Source organism: Ptychodera flava, chromosome 5, assembly GCF_041260155.1.
Source record: "Ptychodera flava strain L36383 chromosome 5, AS_Pfla_20210202, whole genome shotgun sequence".
Classification (NCBI taxonomy): domain Eukaryota; kingdom Metazoa; phylum Hemichordata; class Enteropneusta; family Ptychoderidae; genus Ptychodera; species Ptychodera flava.
In genome coordinates, this window is record NC_091932.1 from 16,327,740 (window position 1) to 16,348,020 (window position 20,281).

At 40.1% G+C, this 20,281-nt stretch overlaps 1 protein-coding gene across 1 annotated transcript in view; it reads left to right on the top strand.

The window, feature by feature from the left end:
• Positions 1-20,281, top strand: part of LOC139132731 (microtubule-actin cross-linking factor 1-like) — a 47,935-nt gene that overhangs the window by 15,164 nt on the left and 12,490 nt on the right. The window contains exons 18-44 of the mRNA XM_070698998.1: positions 274-491; positions 1,244-1,531; positions 1,787-1,953; positions 2,195-2,354; positions 2,605-2,791; positions 3,230-3,459; positions 3,828-4,061; positions 4,475-4,621; positions 4,844-5,449; positions 5,888-6,208; positions 6,587-6,701; positions 7,303-7,517; positions 7,770-8,254; positions 8,671-8,830; positions 9,227-9,434; positions 9,640-9,884; positions 10,255-10,488; positions 10,827-10,973; positions 11,692-12,438; positions 14,693-15,022; positions 15,564-15,881; positions 16,277-16,603; positions 17,077-17,281; positions 17,589-17,833; positions 18,051-18,284; positions 18,807-19,379; positions 19,763-20,083. Coding sequence (XP_070555099.1) covers positions 274-491; positions 1,244-1,531; positions 1,787-1,953; positions 2,195-2,354; positions 2,605-2,791; positions 3,230-3,459; positions 3,828-4,061; positions 4,475-4,621; positions 4,844-5,449; positions 5,888-6,208; positions 6,587-6,701; positions 7,303-7,517; positions 7,770-8,254; positions 8,671-8,830; positions 9,227-9,434; positions 9,640-9,884; positions 10,255-10,488; positions 10,827-10,973; positions 11,692-12,438; positions 14,693-15,022; positions 15,564-15,881; positions 16,277-16,603; positions 17,077-17,281; positions 17,589-17,833; positions 18,051-18,284; positions 18,807-19,379; positions 19,763-20,083 — 7,667 coding nt within the window. The remainder of the gene's footprint in view (positions 1-273; positions 492-1,243; positions 1,532-1,786; positions 1,954-2,194; positions 2,355-2,604; positions 2,792-3,229; positions 3,460-3,827; positions 4,062-4,474; positions 4,622-4,843; positions 5,450-5,887; positions 6,209-6,586; positions 6,702-7,302; positions 7,518-7,769; positions 8,255-8,670; positions 8,831-9,226; positions 9,435-9,639; positions 9,885-10,254; positions 10,489-10,826; positions 10,974-11,691; positions 12,439-14,692; positions 15,023-15,563; positions 15,882-16,276; positions 16,604-17,076; positions 17,282-17,588; positions 17,834-18,050; positions 18,285-18,806; positions 19,380-19,762; positions 20,084-20,281) is intronic.

The following is a 20,281-nucleotide window of genomic DNA, read 5'->3' on the forward strand; positions in this document are numbered from 1 at the left end:
CATCAGATAAAGATATATTTGAGGCATTGGAATACTTTTAAAGTTTCTTAAATGTGTTGTACTTTAACCCTAAGGTTTGGCCTAATCTGTTGTTGGCAGCGTTGAGTGTGGACCTGTTTATTGGGAAATTGAGTGAACAGGTTGGATTGACCAGATAAAATGTACCATAGCTAGGATTTATGGATCTAAAGGCAAAAGTGAGATATGATGTAAATACCAAAAGTTTGTTCACAGTTGTCATAACTCAGTCGCTTTGCTTAACTCTCTCTCCAGTGGAAGTGATCAGAAGATACACAATGATCCAGTACCAGGTGACAAGTCGATACACAATACTGCAAACATCCTTGTCAGAGGTACAGAGCGTACAGGACAACTTGGACCAATTTGACACCTGGCTCAAGGAAACCGAGAAGAAGATGGACACGGTGGAAAAAGAGACACCGATCGTCATTAAGAGAGAAGTGATCATCATACAGATTCAAGTGGTCAAGGTCAGTACACAATATCTTTTTGAAGATTATTGAAACCACCCAGTTGGTATGTGTTTTCTATTTGGTGTGTACCAGCACTGTTGATGTCAATGTATCTTCCTTTGCATTGCAAGAATTTTAGTTTACAGTAGTATGCGCCTCAAAAATGAAAGACTTTTGTTCAAACTTTCCGCAATGAAACTTTTAACCACCCTCTTGCCAAATTAAGAATAAATATCAGGGGTCACCAGGCAAAGTTTGGTACTAGAGGAACAAAGTACCTAACATTTACTTACATTTTAAATTCAAAATGGCTACCATCTCTGTGTTCACTCTATGAGGAAAAATAAATTTTTCGATTTTTGAAAAACAAAGAGAATGGAATTTTTTCTTAGGCCTAGAGCTTTACAATGAGCCCCCACAAGTGGTAGATCAGAAAAGAATTGTAAAAATTTGAGAACAGCTAACATGACTTAAACATCTATTGAGCTATCCAAAGGAAAAGGAATCTTATGAGATTACAATCAGATTGAAAAGTGTGCCATAGGAATGCCAGTGGATGTCAGGAAGGCAATAATATGTGTATGGGACAATGTTCAACATTACCACACTGAAATCCTGAAAATATCCAAGGGGAGTCTCATTTGTGTACACTGAGACTTTGTCCCATAGGACTCAGATAGAATATTTTTGTGACAGACAAATAATTAATCTATGATACTGTACATTTCTTGCCTTCAATGTAATGACCATGACGTTTTCACCCCAAACAGGGCATTCAGTCTGACGTCGACAATCACAAACCAGTCCTGGATGCAGTGCGGCAATCGCCAGAATCCAGGGGTATGAAACCAAAACTGGACGACGTCACCGGAAGATTCCGCAAGGTGGATGATAGAGCGAAGAGGCATGGAATCTACCTCCAGGGAAGACTCGACAAATTGACGGAGTTAATGGATAAGGTGGACGAGCTGGAAGACTGGCTGTTGCCGATTCTGAAGGATGTGGAATCTAAGGAGACTGGCCGCAAACCATACGATGAACTGGCCAAGAAACTGAAGGTAAGCAAGTGCAGACAGATGTATGCAGGTTGATGAAGTTATTTTGACCATTTAAGATGAAATGATATCACATTTCATTGGCTACAGCTTTCTAAAAATGTTTTGCAAAAATGATAAAACAAAATTGACTCGGGTTAATTTTATATGAGGGACAAAAATTGACTTTGGTGCTCAAAGGGTGAAGTATTGATCACTTGGCTGTGAATCGCAGTGATTGACATTAACAAAACTTCATTTATGTGATAAATGTTACAGGACGTGACTAAAGAGGTTGACACCTACCGACCTTTGTATGACACCGTGATCAGACTTGGCAGTGAACTGACCAAAGATCCCAAGGCCAAGGACACCAGTGCTGTCAGTGATGTCGTGGACAATACCACCAAAAACTGGCAAGCTCTGCTGGATGCACTCAGACAGAGGTAAGATGAGACAAGCTATTTGATTGGCCAATATATGGGTAGCTTTATCTATGTCATAAGAGTACAACCAACTGTTTTACAGGTAGGTTGGTTGGTATGTGGAAATATAAATGTGGATGTGAAGTACTGTAGAGATACAGGTTTCGCCAGACTTAGACTGATCATATTTTCATCTTTTCTGTAAATAGCTGAAACAGAAGGAAACTTTGATGATTGCCATATTGTCAATTTTTCAAAACAGGAACGAACAGCTTGAGGAGAGACACTTCACTGAAGGTCAGTTCCAAGGTCACGTCAAGTACGTCACCGATTGGCTGGAGAAAACAGAAACCAAAGTGGAAGAACTGTCGTCCCCAGCTGAAGATACACCAACCCTCCAGAAACAAATTTCCGAACACAAGGTGAGAAAGTACAACCAAAGTTCACCAACTTACAACAGAATGACCCTTGATTATCTTTGACCAAAAATGCTAATAAAAATAAACGTCAAAAATGAAATAATTTTTCATCAAAAGTTACTGTTTGAAAGTTGTATAAATTGGAGATATTTTTTTGAAATATAAGAATGCCAAAAAGTGGTTTCTTGCTGCGTGGCAAGTTTGCTGTGCTGAAAATGGCACCAACACAGACTCTCTTTCTTTCTGTGTTCAGCCAATCCAGAAAGAGGTGAAGGACTTCAAACCCAAAGTGGAGAAGGCACAGGAACTGGGCACAACCATTGAAACTATCACAGAGTCAACAGCTGTGCTGACGTCAAGCGAACCGCGGAAAAGAAGCACGCTGGAAGAAAAGGCTCCGGAAAAGAAACCCGAGGAAGAACCAGAAACCTTCTTCAAAGGTAAATTTATTCTTTTTTTGGCTGTAATAATCTTGTCGTTTAATATTTCATTATTGCAAGATCTTCATCATTTTATGTATTGCTCTCCCTTTTGGTGAGTTTTACCAGTTGTACATGCCATGCTGAGTACAATTTTGCTTTTGAAAAGGACAAAATAGAGACACATTGTAAATGGATTGTTGAGATTTATACTGTTACGGCTTTCTGCTCAGCACCATAGTCCCTGTTTATTGTTACCAATAAAACATCTTCATAATGATGGCGGAGTGAAATGAATGCCAATAGGGTACAGTCCTATTGATATCATCTCTGGAAGAGAGTTGTTACTGTAACAATATTTTCATAAGCATTACCATCAAAATATGTGAACCGCGCGTGGAAAACACCTAAAACAGTGACGTCGTAAGGCCAATCTTAATGCCCTTTTCACTTCAACAGAGGAGTCACCGATCCAACGACAACTTTCTGACATCACAAGTCGCTATGAAGCACTCGATGTGAAAGTGACTGACCGACAGGAACAACTCGACGTCAACTATGTCGTGGCCGAAAAGATTGACACTCTGCAAGCAAGTCTCGACTGGATTGGCGAGAAAGCGGAGACAATCAAGTCTGCGGAAACTCCGAAAGACAAAGAAACTCTAGAATCTGAGTTGAAAGACCAACAGGTATGTTCAGTACAGCTTTATTTCAAGAAACAGCAAAAACATACGCGAGAAAGAATATCATAGAATCTCACTTTATGTTCAAATTAATATTTTCCAAAAACATTAACAATGTATGAATGATTATGAAAATTGATGGTTTTGATATAGATGTTGACATTTATGACTGCATATTCAAACATTTCGGGACTTTGCGTACGTTGATAAAGGTTGTTATAGTCTTTTAATAATCATCAAATAGTGTCCAATTCATACCATTCACAAGTCTCTCAACATTCGATACAGCTGTGTATTCAAATATGTCCCACCTCCACTGTAATGGCTGAGGTTTGCCTGTAGAGTTAAAGCACCATCATCTTGCATCTCTGTAGACAATTGAAGATGAGTTGAAGGCTCGTCAGACTGAACTGGACAAGAGCATCCAGGCCGCAGAAGAACTTCTCCGGGACAACAGGGACAAGTTGACTCCCCAGCAGCTGGAAGCCGTGGAAAGGAAAATAGAAGAGCTGAAGGCGGCGCGTGAAGACATCTTGACTCTGTCAGCTGACAGACTGAAAGAACTGCAAGATGAGCAGGACAGATTGGCAGCTGAGCAACAGAAAATGGTAAGTTTTTACCCTTTCATGGCATCAGTTTGGTACAAACCTTCATTTACCCCTACAGAAAAGTTGGACTTCCGTACAACAAATTAGGGGTGATGGGTTCAGACGTGCCTAAGTGTGACTGTGTTGATGTGTACATATGCAAGTGTGTACAGGTATGTGCATGCATGTGTACAAGCTTGAAATAAGCTCACCTTTAGAAAATTATATTTACCGGAATATAGAAAAACTTCATGAGAAAATTGCATGTTTAATATTTTGATAGTACGAGTATAAATACATATTTGAACTGGAAGACAAGTGAAAAACTTTATAGTTGTTTACGGATGATATTTTAGTACCTATGATTTGTTGCATGCAAAGAGACACTGACATCCCAAGATGATTTGCTAATGTTTTCGTTCCCGTGTCTCCAGGTTGAAATCAAGGAGCAGTGTACGAAGGATACCATCATCATCCGGGATCTGTTGGAATGGGTCAGAGTCACGGAGCGCAAACTTGGCTCTGAGCAGCCAATCAGAGAAGAGAGCGTACCACTTGAAGAACAAACGAAGGACTTCAAGGTAGTGTTGTTTTCTCCAATCAATGTGCATGTGAAGTTGACAGATTATAGTCTCAGTGTGTCTTCTCACAGAAATCAGTCCTTTCATTATGAGTTGTTTCCTGACAAACTAATGTAATGTTACTCACATGTATGCCCGTAAGCTGAAAATCATGTTCATTTGTCCGTTGTTTTCAGTCTCAGTGTAACTGACAAAATTTGAAATGTTTTCTGTCAAATCCAGGTCATTCATGATGACGTCAAAGCCCACGAGGAGCCGGTCAACAAAGTCCTCGATGATGTGACTTCACTGGTGGCGCAGCACAGCGACAAGCTGACACCCGAGGACAAGACAACACTTCAAGACAGCCAATCAGAGCTCAAGAGGCGATACAACAACCTGAACAAAGAAGTTGACGAGAGGAAGAAGGAGCTTGAACCAACGCTCGGTGACCTGAAGAAGTTCGAAGATGATCTGAAACACTTCGAAACATGGCTGGAGAAGGCAGAAAAGACATTCTCCGTCATACAGAAAGACGTTGGCACTGATCCCGAGTCACTTAACGTCCAGGCAACCCAGATCAAGATGTTCAAAGACGAGGTTTCGGAGCATAAACCAGAAGTGGTTGCTCTCAATGATGAGGCCCAGGTTTTCTTTGATGATGCCAAGGTGAGTGCCGTTCGAGTGCCATCAACTGGTGTACATCCATGCAGAGTTTGCAGCATCAGAACTCCCATTCTGTGCTTACCACATATGAATGTCAATAGTTCATGGCTTGTAGTTGGTGCTTATTACTGTGGTGGAGTACCTGTTTTCCAACAAGTTCATCTACTGGTGCTGTCCGGTCAAGTTGGTGAAAACCAGTACAGGATTATATGTCCCATATAGCATAATATGACATGTTTTATGTTTTAAAGACCTCTAATATCTACATAAACATGATTTCTGCTGACTTGACCGTGTACACCATACAAAAACATCACAATTTTCTTCAGAATCTAGTTTATCGTGATGTGTGCGTCATTGTGGTGTGTCTCACAATAACTTTATGGGTACCATGATTTTTATACTTGACCTTGGAAAGGTTAATATTGTGTTCTGCATGTGCATGTTAGTAGTCTCTGATGAGTATACAGTATGTGAAGGACAAACTTTGCAATACATTCTTCAATATGGTACATTTGCATTCGGTCAGACACTGTGCGAAGATTTATTTGTTTGTTTTTTTGTTAAAACTCCTCTACTTTTGAACAAACTAAAATTTCCTGGTAATGCTTCTTGACTCAGGATTACAAGAAAACGCTGAGCGACTTCCGAAAGTCGACCCTACCGAAGGACTTCAACGAAGAGTACGTGGAAGAGCCCGCTTCCAACATCGTCAGGATAAAATTAATCAACGTCAACGAGAGATACGAGAAACTCAGCGTTCAGTTTGCCAAGCAGCTGGAGAAACTGACCACCTTGGAAGGCAAACACCAGAAGTACCACGACATTCTGAGTGAGTTGGTGCCTTGGTTGGAAAAGACCGAGAAGGTTGTCGAGAAACAGGCCAGAGAGCCGGTCTACTCTGAACCTCAGAAAGTTGAAATGCAGATAGAACAAGCCAAGGTGAGTTCTTTTCAGTGAGAATCAAGTGATATAAATGATGTTTTATGTCAGTAACAGTCTAAGATCAAATACATTCTCAGACTGTGATTTCAACTCATCTTACACATACATTGTCAGGGGTCAGGGTAGGGGTATACTGGTAGTATTGAAATAGGATTTCTCGGGCTCACTTTGGTCAAGAAATTGAAGTTCAAATGCAAATATTTATGATCAGGATTTTATGTACAGCAGATGACTATTTATGTTCATGCAATGTAAGTCTAGGATCTACTCACCTGCAAGCCTTTTTTCAAGGGGAAATATCGCAAACAACAGGCCAGCCGTTCTTTGTTTTTTGTTTTGTTTTATGAATTGTGGTTCCTTTGCATTTTTTCACAGACATTGAATGACGATGTGATCGCTCATGGTAAAGATGTAGAGGAAGCCAGATCCACTGGTGAAGACTTGGCCGACCACCAACCTGAAATTAAACCAGAAATTGAAGGTCAACTCGGTAAGGTCGTCGCAAAGTCTGCGTGTGTTATAATGTATAAATAAAAATCCGTGCATTCATGGAAGTCAACCTAAAATACAGTGTCCTCAGATAACATCAAGAGAGCATTTTTAAGTGACTCACAAACAGTCAAGAACTTGGTCATTGTAATATTCAAATTGTTGACCCAACGTTACGCATTGACAAAGTTTCAAATTCAGGAATCTGTTTCTTCAATCAAATATTTTTTGTGCCAGAAGCATTCTGCTGGTACCTTGAAACAGACTGTAACCAAGCAGAATATTGACCAACATTCTGAAATTGGTTCACAGCAAATTGTATCATTCATATTGTTTGAAGTTGTGTGAAATAACAGTATTCTAAAATGGTTTCAACAGACAGTCGGTACCAAGTTTCATTGGTTTTCACTGGGGATACAAACATGTATGCACTTCTCTGCAAAATCATCGCTCAACCCCTGGCAAAAATCAACCCTTCCCAACACAACACAGTGGTATAATCCTACTGTTCACCATACTGCACTTGTAACCATATAAGTACAAACAGGGGTAAAGGGTCAAATAGAAAGAATGTTTACATCTCTACATCTCTACAATTTCAGCTGGCATTGATGAGAAGTACGACAGCATCAAGTTGAAGTCGACGCATCGTGTCAACACCTTGCAAGCCGCTGTCACCGAATCTCAAGGCGTCCTGGAAGGCTTGGATGCCCAGCTGAAATGGCTGGATGAAGTCGAGGCCAAAGTGGACCGTCTTGAAGTGCACCCTGTCATCGTGAGGAAAGAACCATTGATGGAACAGCTGCAACACAGCAGGGTAAGATAATTTCGGTCAAATTTTATATTTTTTGGTAGATTCTCAAAAATGTCTCTCATATTTGCATGCAGTGTACCAAAATATCAACATTTTAACCACCAAAAGTAATTTAAAAAAAAAAAGATATGCATAATGGTGTTATGCATTGTGCCGTATGTCATCCTTATATGGTCATAGGTTTCAGTATAACAAATGTAGATACTGGTATAAAGAAAAAATTCTGATGGATACTTTGTCTTTTACAATGTGCAGGTCTTGGGAAGTGACATTGATAGTCACAAACCAAGCATCGAAACCGTCATGACCATGGCAACAGAATTCATCCAAAAGAGCGAGCCGGAAATGGCCAAGGCCGTCCAGAGCAAAGTGGACACTCTCAACGACCGCTACAAGAGGGTTGACGACAGAGTGGACAATCGCCAGGAGTACGTGAAGTCTGAAATTGACAGGTTGGCGGAGCTGCTGAAGTTGACCGACGACCTTGAGGACTGGCTGATTCCATCTCTGGAGACACTCCAGTCACCTGAAGTCGACAAACTTGCACCGAACGAGCTCAACAAGAAACTCCAAACCATCAGCGGAGAGACGGACAGCAATCGTCCGCTCTACAAACAGATCAAGCAGCTCGGAAATGAACTCATCAAAGATCCGCAGGCCACCGACACATCCATGGTGTCTGAGATCTTGAAAAACGTAGACAAGAACTGGCAGACTCTTGAAGATGCCCTTGAGAGAAGGTATTGAAAATAAAAATCTTGAGCTTTCTGGGATTGTGCTAAAAATGGCATTGCATGAAAGGGTAGATTTACTAGCTTCTCATGAAATCCAGTTGGTCATGTTCCAAGAACAACACTTGTTTTTCAATTTCAAATCAGTAGATTTCTGAATATGCACAAGTGTGGCAGACCAGTGACAATCAGGCAACTGATAAGGTAAAAATACTTGACCATGCAGTAAAAGGTAATCGCAAATCGCTTTTACCTTGATGCTGGCCATGTTGACCTCTTGGTGCTAAATGAATTTATTTCAGCATTGTATGCCAGGAGAAATAAAATGATGTCATGAACATATCTAACATATATATATGTTGTTGGTAGTCATACACCAATGTTGAATTCCCATAAATTTGCCAATGTCTGATTGTGTTTCCCAGGAACAAGAAACTCCAAGACAAGGAGAAGGCACTGAAGAAGTTTACCAAGACGACGAAGACAGCTGACAGCTGGCTCGACACTATGGAAGACAAGATTAGCCATCTTGAATCTCCGGCACATGACAAACCATCGATCGAAAAACAAGTGGAAGAGCAGAAGGTAAGAAAGTTGGATGCTGTTCAGAGTCTTGCCAAGCTTAACCGCAAAATAGTTGACCCAATTCTTCATGTGGTTTGCTGACTACTTCTTGGACGTTTATCGTAATAGATATGTAAAGATACCCGTTCTGATAGCGTGAATTGTAACACCGCTTTGCAGTGTGCTCAGTTCCCTTATAAATTGCTCTCTCTTGGCAAATTGGTAGAGACCATAATGAGATGGTTTGCTTTTCAAGGAGTACTTCTAACAAATTTGGAGAACCTAAAGAAGATTTGAAAATTTCAATTGCGAAAAAGCCAACTAGAATTGTCATTGCAAATGTGACAGCTTGTGAGAAACATCAGAGATGAGCCAGCAACAGAGAGACATCTCACATGATTTCACTCTCATCTGCAGCCGATACAGAAAGAGATCGATGAGTTCAAACCCAGGATCAGCGAGGCTGACACGCTGGGCACCAAACTGGATGAACTCAGCGAACCTGATGAGGCGGTCACCATGGCGACACCAGTCAGGAGAAGCTCGCTGATAGCCGAGCCCGAGGGTGTGCAGCATATTAGCAGAAGGCCGTCTGAGATGATGACAGCTGGTGAACTCATAAGAGGTAATGTCGTGAGTTTGAATTCTGATCATGTGCTAGTGTGTGCTTTACATAGTGTGTTGCTATTGTTTTTACTTGCATAAACTGTATAAGAGAACTACATTTTACCCCAGTAAATGCGTTTTGTTGAATATGTAATTTAGAAAACTCAACCCCTAGTTCAAAATGTGTGTAGCTGATGGTGTTTATTAATTGTTTACTCCAACAGGTCCCACGGCAGCTCAGAAGAAGGTGGCTGACATCAAAGAAAGATACAGCGCCCTCAACTGGAAGATGGACGACAGGCAGACAGAGTTGGCGGATAATCTCCATGTGGCAGAAACTCTTGAGATGAAGATGGAGGAATTGGAGGAAGTAAAAGAATGGATTGCTGTCGTGGAAACTGAAGTTGCCCAGGAAACCGTTGTTACTGATGATTTCACTACACTGAAAGACCAGCTTGACAGCCAACAGGTAAGTGAGAACAATTGGTTCTGATAATCAATGTTTAAAAATAGCATTGAGTAACTAATAAAGGAAATGGGTCTCAATATTCTTGCAAAAAAGTTTAATCCACCAAATCACCACAAGTAATCACTATGACTTAAAGCTAGCTGTGTGACATTTTAGATTGTTTTGCCGTGCCACTCCCATTAAGAAATTCCAATGACCATATTGAAAACGATGACATTTGACATTTGACCAATGTATTGAGATATCACGAGTCAAACTGAAGCAAATTTCCCAGTAGTTTTTTGAATACTTCAACATGAAAAGGACATAAGGCGAGTCTTACTTACCGGCCGGCCTTACCTTTCAAATTTTCTGATTTTTTTCCCATCAGGCACTGCAAGACAAGATCCGAGATCACCGCAGTGAGGTCAACACAGCTGTCAAGGGAGCAGAACAGTTCCTGAACGACAATAGAGACAAACTGACTCCGGAGCAACAGGCCGAATTGCAGAGACTTCTTGACACTGTCAAGACTGGCTACAACAGTGTGACTGTCAGTTCTCAAGACAATCTCAACGAACTCCTTGCAGCCATTGATAAGGCAGAGAAAGCTCTTGCTGAGAAGGTAACTGTAATATTGTTATGCATAATCTGTTGTCATTGATCATGAGATTGCTCTGTAATTCACGGAAATGAATCTCACTTGATAAGTTTGTATGTTTTCTTGATGATCATACATATCGATATTTTCCTAGTGAAGTCATGTTGAGTAGTGCAGAACAATGAGAGGTGGCACTTTTCATGCGCACTTTAATTCAAAGGGTCTCCAGAGGGCGCTCTCCAGATTATTGAATTCATCAATCCTAACTAGAGTCATTACAAAGCCTCTTGTCACACAATGGGAAGATACTTGGGGTTGGAACATTTTGGAAAATGTGATCTTTTTTTTTTTAATTTGTGCAGGCTGAAGTTGAACAGAAGTACACCGACAGAACAACTGAAATCCGAGATCTGCTGGAATGGGTCAAAGCCACTGAACTGAAACTTGGTTCACATCAGCCAATGTCTGAGGAGGAGAAACCCCTCACCACTCAGAAGAATGAGAATGAGGTAAAGAGAAAAACCAAGCAGAAATTGTCAAATTCTGTTGCATCTTTGTTTCCCAGCATTGTGTCATGGGAATCACATTTGTTTCTCTTGAAATGCTGTTTAATTTGTATAAAAAATATCAGTCGCTGTCTATTAATATCAATATTAATATCTCATTTGGAAGATTTTAAGCTGTAGCAGCTACAGGCAGAGTGAATCTCAGAGATAGATTTTAGAAATATCACCATTCTCAGCTATACTACATTTTGTTTTGTTGTTGAGTTTATAAAAAACATCACCGGCAGCAATTTTTCTCTGTGAATGTGCAGCAGCTCAGAAGATCCTATCTGATTGGTTGAGGTTTATTATGTACAGCAACTTAGGGGGTCTGAATCTAAGGCTTTTGTGTAACTGATTGGCTGTTTGAAAATGATTGAATAATGACTATGATATTCAGTCAACAAATAAACTGCAATCTTCTGAGACGCTAGACATCGCTCCAATTTTTTTTGCTTTGACTTCAAATGAATTAACACAAAACCTCTTTGAGCAATGTAAAGCAAAAGTTCAGAAGTATAACTTAAAGGCATGTAATACTGGGTATTAGCAATAAAATGACTCAACTGGTTTGCTGGTTTGACACTAACAATTTGTGTTTGTCCTGAAAATATTTTGCAAATGATCAAAGTGTATGAAGATGCATAGAATAAACTCCCTTTTTTTACAAAATTTTTTACAGGCCATCAAGAAAGACATCGTTGCACACCAGAAACCAGTCAATGATGCAGTGCAGTCTGCTCAGCTGTTACTGGACACTCAGAGTGACAAACTGACAGAACCAGAGAAAGACAAGCTGCGTGAACTTCAAGTCGAGCAGAGGACTCGCTACGATGCCATCCTCATCTCATCAGACAGCAGAGTCAAGAAGTTGAACGAAGCCGTGAAGGAACTACCGCAGTTCACCAAAGACCACAAGGCATTTGTTACGTGGTTGGAGAAGGCAGAGAAGACCATGGACACGCTGAGCAAAGACCCAGGCAAAGAACCAAAGGCCGTGAAAGGTCAAATTGATAAAGTCAAGAAGTTTACTAGAGATGTTGAGAAGCATTCTACGGATCTCAACAAGGTCAACGATGAAGGCCAGAAATTGGTGGAAAGAGAACAGGAGTACAAGAAAGACCTGAAGGATTTCCGCAACACGGCCATACCCAAGAAAGTCTCAATGGAGTTCACAGAGGCACCTGAGCCAACCGTCGTCAGAGACAAGCTGACTGACGTCAATGATCGCTACAACAAACTCAAAGCTGATGCCACAACGCAGGCAGAGAAACTGGAAGTCATCCTGACCAAACACGAGGTGTTCAAGGCCTCTGTGGATGAGGTGTTGCCATGGCTACAAAAGAAGGAGAAGGAGGTAACCGCGGAAGTGAAGAAACCAGTCGGCGCAAAACCTGCAGCCGTCCAATCACAGATCAAGACATTGAAGGTACTTTTAATGCATTGCATGATGGGATACAACTCATAATTTCCTAAACATTCTCTGCTCGTTATGTACATAAAAATGTAGACCCACACAAAGTCACAGATTTCTCAGTAAATTCAATGTTAGCATAGACCATGTTCTGTTTATCAGCATGTATTTATTCTCAGTATCAAGTTGGCAATTAAAAAGAATATACATTTGTTTGCAGATTCCTTAATGACATATACCAAATCGTATTTTATTAGCTCACATTTGTATACCAATGTGAGGTAATCGTATCAGCTGAATCAGTTCATTTGCATGCCATTTGCATGTCTTTATGTATGTATATATGTATGTACGTATGTATGTATGTATGTATGTCCGTCCACATCAAAAACAGCTAAACTACAGCACCTACTGTCTTAGTATTTGGTGTGCAGATGCACCTAGGGTGGAGATGTGAATTTGTTCAAATGAACTTGCCAGTGTCAAAAATATGCAAATGAGGGAAAAAAAGGAAAAACCTTGCAAACTGCTAAAACTCTGTAACCGTTGGTCAGATAGGGTTGAAACTTAGTGTGCAGCTTCCTTTAGGCATTCTAAAGTAGGTGTTTAAAATTTGGGATGAAATGTGCATGTTTTTATTTTAAGGGTAATTTTTTCAATTTTAGTCAAAAAATGTTTTCTCTGAAACCACTCATCTGATTGCTTTGAAAGTTGGTATACATGTTCCTCAGGATGACCTCAGTCAAGTGTATACAAATTGAATTGAAATTTTCATATTTGTAATTTTGGGGTTTTTTTCCCAAATTTTTGGTCAAGAATTTTTCAAAAATTACTTATCTGATAGCTTTGATATTTGATATACAGGCTCCGAAGGTTGATCAAAATCAGTTTAATGTATATCGTGAAGATATCTTGAATTTGTATTTTTGCTGATTTTTTTGGTTATTTTTCTCATTTTAAGTAAAATTTCTTCTTCTCTGAAACCGCTAGCCCAATTGCTCTCAAATTTGGATTGGATGTTTGCAAGGGTGTTACCCTTATTATTGTTGAAATTACGACAAAATTGGAAATGTTACTGTTTTGGGGCAATTTTTGTCATTTTTGGTCAAAAAATATTACAAATATATTTTTTAAAGCCCTTGATAGACAGCATTTATATTTGGTGTACAGATGTCCAGAGATGACAATAGATATGTGGAAATTGTCCTGAAATATACAAATTTGTGTTTTTAAGACAATTTTGTCGTTTTGGTCAAGAAAACTTATTCTCAAAATTACTTCTCTGATAGCTTTGTAATTTGGTACAAAAGTCCTGAGGGATGTTACTAGATAAATTTTCAGCTCAAGTGTCGGGAAACCCCCAAATTTTTATATTTAGGTAATTTTCTTTTGTGACCTTAAATGACCTACACCAACCGAGGATATGTTGTGAGAGAGTTTGAAGGCTGTGAACATAATTTTGTCATATTTAATATCAATTTGTAGTAAAATTTGATCTAGAAAACAAAGCTGAGGTAAATTTTTTCATTGCAAACCAATTTTTGCAACTTTTCTATGTAAGACACACAAGAACTGATGAGAAATTTGGATCCAGGATAACTCCAGATGTTGTAGGCATTTCACTATCTGTAACTGATTTAAGTGCTGTTTACATTCGAATGATAGCACTCATAGCATTAATTAAAACATCCCAAAGTTGTAAATACATTTCGGTGCCAGCTGGTCTTATGTAAACATGGTCAACCAAGGGGTGGAACATTTGATATTCAGGAGGGGGTAGGGGATAGAAGATTGATGAGGTAGCATTACTTTTTACCAGATCCCTTGTACATTTTTTCCCACTCTTTATTTTTTCCCCACTCTCCCACCTTTTCTTTTTGTCAAGTTTTGCTGGCTAATTTTTTTAGTTGACATTTGCTTATGTGTGTAGTATCTGCTTGTCCCATTGCTATAGAAGTTGATATGCATATTCCTAAAGATGACCTCCAGTACCTAAGTTGCAGACCTTATTTGCTTTTGTCATTCTTGTTTTTCTGGTTTAAGTATTTCTTGAATTTACCAATTTAAACCGAATGTGAGCACACTGTCCTTGACGGTATTTTTTACCATGCGAGAAGACAGGGTATAATTAACATTAATTATTTAATTAATTAGGGTATAATTAACAATATTGTTGAACTAGTCCACCTTGCAGACAGTCATTGTCGTGTGTACATTTTTTTGGGATATCAAAAATGTAATCAAACATATTTGTGAATAACCTCTGCAGGCCATGTCAGACGATGTCATCGCACACGCTCCACAAGTGGAGAAAGTGAAAAAGACCGGCCAGGACCTGGTGGAAGCCCAGCCGGACACCAAACCCCAGGTGCAGAAACTGGTCGGCGACGTCACCACGAAATACACCAAACTGGAGGACAAGGTCACGGACAGGAGCAACACCCTGCAGACGGCTCTGACCAAGACCCAAGGCGTGCAGAAAGGCCTGGACAGCTTGTTGAGCTGGTCTGATGATTTCGAGAAGAGAGTCAAGAAACTGATGGCCACTCCAGTTATTGTGAAGAAAGAACCTCTGACAGAACTGTTACAGCAACAAAAGGTAGACTTACTCTAAGGAACTTGATAAACTATTATTCATTCAATCGTAAATTTATATAAGAAACTTAATCAGTCAGTTGCTCACGTTGAATTCCATAGCTGTAACTGATAACCTCAAGATTTGCAGTGGGCTGTGGTCATGAACTTAAGCTTGTCACAGGATTGGACATTCTATCATTTCTGTAGTGAAACAAACCAGAACAATATGGTTGTACAATCCCATAGATGATGTATACAAGAAAGGAACCAGAAATGTTATTGAGGGGTGTGGGAGAATATAAAAGTACGTGATAAATTTTGTTTTTGCCAAAAGAATAGGGTTGGGTAGGTGTGTTTTCTGCAATGAGCATCCTCAAGAGACAGATTTCTAGTCTTGCCCTGGGAACTGAAACAGGTACTGTACAAGCCTTCCCTACAAAAGAAGAAATGTTTATCAGAAATTCAAACCCAGAACTGAGTTTATTGTGGTTGTTTTTTTTTATATTAAGTTTTGATGTAGATATGTTAGGGAATGATGGTGTTTGTATTGTATTTCCTCACAGGTTCTGCAATCTGATATAGAAAGACACAAGTCAAGTATCGACAATCTGAACACCACAGCCGCCAAACTGATCAAAGACAGTTCACCAGAAGCCAGCAAAGAAATCCAAGACAAGTTGGACGACCTGAACGTCAGATATCACAAGAACGTGGACACAGTCAACAAACATGGCGACAACCTGCAGAGCTTGCTGGATAAGTTGGCGCAGTTTGTCGATGACACTGACAAACTTGAAGACTGGTTGCTTCCAACGCTAGAGACAGTTGAAAGTCCTTCGCTTGATCAGATGGATCTACCACAGTTGGAAGAGACACTGAAGGTACGGAAATTGTCACTGAATTACAAGTAGCTTGGGCCTGTTTGCCCTGTACTAACCCAACACACTGTTGTATGACCCTTCTTATACTATGCCAAAACCATGACAACCTGGTATCTTACCTGGTGTTCTTAGGGATATTCATGAGTCATAGTATGTGTCGGATTGATATCTTGTCATGCAAATCCAGTGGAACTGGCATTGAGTCAAGATTTAATTCGCCAACTTCTTTAGTATGGAAAAAACTTGGCAGCTGGTATTTTTTGCACGTATGTACATTGGTTGTTTCTTGGAAAAACGAAATGGAATTTTCTCAAACAGCAGTTAACTCTAAGATTTTGGAGTAAATTGTATTATATATGGAATTTGACGAAGCTTACGAAAACTCTATTTTGTAGAATGTCACTGACCAAGTACAGGAGAAGAAACCAGACTTTGAGAAAATCAAGAAACTTGGAGAGGAACTTGTAAAGGATCCCAAAGCCAACGACACCAGCCCAGTGTCAGAATTGTTGAACAACGTCAAGAAGAACTGGCAAGCCCTGCTTGACGCACTGGACAGACAGCGTGCTCACAAGGACGAGAGACAAGACGCCCAGTTGAGATTTGTCGGCGCTCAGAAAGTGACAACCATGTGGCTGGATGGTATGGATGAGAAACTGACCGAGTTGGAACCCGTCAGTCATGAAATCTTCAAGATTCAGGCTCAGATTGAAGAACAAAAGGTAATGCTCGTAATATCAGTGTTTTAATTTTGTCAGGAAGCATGTGTGTGCCAAAAACACTAATAGCTAAAGTTTTCATTTGCCATATTATACATGTTATTTCTCAATTAAGCATGAGTAAGTTCATAAATAGATGCAGTTAAAGGGAGGTGTCATTTTAATTGTGCTCAAAGGTTGTGTGGGACCCATAAGACCAACTAAAAGGAAAACTCTGTATCTTAGTTACGCTTATCATTGATGAAAGTTAAAACATGTTTGTCATCATAGGTATCATAAAATCTGTATGTTGCAACGATGTTTATGTGATGCATCCAGATGATATGCTTAAAATACATTGTTTGTAAACAAGAAAATGGCACAGGTGCAGTTTTGACGACCCCCAAAATATAAATTTCTTTACAACTGTATCTTTAATAGTAACAATGAAATTTTGACCTTTATAACAAGTTTGTCTCATCTGCATCGCCTCACAGCCTCTACAGAAGGAGTACGAAGAGTTCCAACCCAAGATACAACAGATGGAGCTGTTGGCCAAAGAGATAGACCAGCTCAAACAGCCCAGGGCACCGGCAAGCATTGTGCCCCACAGAAGAACATCTGCCTTAGCAACGGAGGAGGCCATCACACCTGTCACCATCCGGCCGGTGGAGTCTGCACCGACAGGTCAATTCCGTAAAGGTGAGACTCTGCTTAGGTTCAACGGAAGCCATCTTAGTTTCAAAGGTCATTTTGATAATTTGTTTTCTTTGAAGTGCAACAAGAAGAAGGTGCCAGTGAAGTAATTTTCAGACAAATTATGAAAGCCTCTGAAGTATATCAGAGATTCTGCCTCAGACAAATTAAACAAGATCATTTCAATCTGACTCAAAATTTACCATTTATAGTACAACACTGTCCTTAAAAGATCATTCTACTTATTACTTATCAATTTGCAACGAGTCCTGTCATATCCGGAATTTATCAAATGTCACTTCTGTCATTTCAGAACCCTCTGAAGCTGAAAAACAAGTTCTTGAAGTTACCAACCGCTATGACAACGTCGGCACCAAACTCACAGATCGGCAACAGGAGCTGGAAACAGGCCTTGAAGTGGCCAAGGGTCTGAAGGACAAGACGGACAAAGTCACAGGCCTGTTGGGCTGGATCACCGCCACAGAGGACAAGCTCCAGTCCCGGGAGCCTGTTGGAAGAGACATCGAACCTGTCCAAGAACAAGTGGATGAGCAGAAGGTAATACAAGTTGTTTTCGAATAGTGTAGATCAGCCAATTTAATGAGCTACTGATTCAGTGGTGTTCTCTTTGATGTAAGAAAATTTTCTGCAAAACTGTGACTTTATAGGCATTTTCTTTTTAGCTCCTTTTCTGTCCAGTGATTTTGAAGTGTTGAGACAGTTTTATATTGTTTAAGTATACTAAACATAACAGAGATGTTACCTTTCTCTACAGGCAATCCAAGACACAGTCAAGTCCCGCAAACCTGAGGTCACTGACACGACAAAGTCCGCTGAACTCTTCCTGAGAGAAAACTGGGACAAGCTGACCCCAGAACAAAGAGAAGAACTGCAGAAACAGATTGACCAACTCAAAGACAACTATGACGACCTGAACGAGAAATCTGTGGACAGACTCAAGAAGTTGCAGGCTGTCTTGGCCAAACTACAGAAAGACAAAGATGATCAGGTGAGAGATGTTGACGCAGTATCTGAGATGTTTCAAAATTTTTGAAATGATTGGGCAATGTTTGTGCCGAAAATATTTTCAAATCTTTCGAAAGTTACTGTAGCATTCCACTGCAACCACAACAAATTTTCTAAACAGAAAGGGCCGTGAACAGAATCATCACATGAAATACAAACTGATCATCTTGCTAATTTTAGGATTCACAATTAGTTTTGATGCAAATTATCTTCACACATTATGCAATAATAAAATCATCAAAAAAATTGTCAAATAGATGATATCATACAAGTCACATTCTGAAAAACACCCGATTTTGCACATTTTAATGTCCGGGATTAAATTAGCACCTGCAGCCAATTCTGTAGCACTGTGTTTTCAGGTCTTGTTTTCTTAGTAGTGTTTCATTGTTTATTTTCTTGTGCATTCTGTAGCTATAATGTAGGTGTTAGGCTGTTTGAATGAGACTTACAAAATACTTAACAGTATAGTCTAACTGATTCAACAATGTCAATTCTTTTCCAGGATGCCTTGAATAAGACAGTAACAGACCAGACCACGGCCCTCGATGACTTGCTGAAATGGGTGTACGCCACTGAACTTAAACTTGGCTCACAGCAACCGTTGAATGAAGAGACCCAACCGCTGATATCTCAGAAGGACGTCAATGAAGACGTAAAGGCTGACGTCACAACCCATCAACAGCCCGTCGTCATGGCAGCACAGACCGTGGAGAATCTGATCCTGAGTCAGGGAGACAAACTTCCTGAAAAGGTCAAGGACGACCTCAAGGAAAAGGTCACCGCTCTGAAGATGCGATACGAAGGTGTCGCAAACCAGAGTGATAAACGGGCCAAGGTTCTAGCCCCGGCAGTTGAGGAGCTCAAGAGATTCGACCGAGACACAACCACTTTCGAGGACTGGCTGACAACCGCTGAGAAGACGTTGGAGAACTTGGGGCGCGATACAAGTGTCGATCTGGATGACTTGAAGAAACAAGAGCGGAAGATCAAATCACTTGATGAAGACATCGTGGACCACAGAGCAGACGTCAAGATCTTGAATATCGCTGGGCAGAAATTCATCGAAGACTCAAAGGTAAAAGAATCGCCAATATTTCCCCATTTTCAAAATAAGTAACAAACAAATGCTAATTCCATCTCCCCTTTTGAGATTTTTTCAGGTGAAACTTTACATGCAAGTTAACATGTCAACACTGTGTAAAATTTGAGATTTGCTTCTTCTCGGATTAAATTTTAAAAATTCAGCCATAGTTATGTCAGATATACTCTTGTAAAGTCAATTGTGACAGACAATAAAATACAATGTGATGTGAGATATTAAGAACATTGAGAGTTTGATCATGCATCAAAAGTCACAGAAAAAATGTCTATTAAAAATAACAATATTTTCATTTGAAGTTTTTTACTGATTCACTCATTGAGATATCCGCCAATTTATCCACTCTTTCTTTCATGCAGGATTACAAGAAAGATCTGTCTGAGTTTAGGAACACCACACTTCCAAAACACGTCACCAAAGAATTCACAGAAATACCGGACTCCAACCTGACCAAGTCAAGACTGACAACTGTCAATGAGAGATACAACAAACTGAAGACCGCCACCAAGGACAGAGCAGAGAAACTGGACAACCTTGTCGACAAGGTGCAGAAGTACCAGGACTCTGTGGATGCGGTGTTGCCATGGATACAGCTCAAAGAGAAGGAGGTGACGGTGCAGACGCAGGAGCCGGTCGCAGCAGAACCACAGAGTGTGAAGAGACAGATCGATAGAATTAAGGTCAGATTTTGTCATCAATCTTTAGTTTCCACTAACCGTACAGCATCAATTACAGTGGTTTGCATTGAACCATTGGCAATATGGGAGCTAGACATACTGTCTATATTGAAGAGTTCCCGACTTGGTGAGGTGTAATTAACCCTTCGAGCACCTAAGTCAATTTTAGTGGCCTTCATAAAATGTACCCGTGTCATTTTT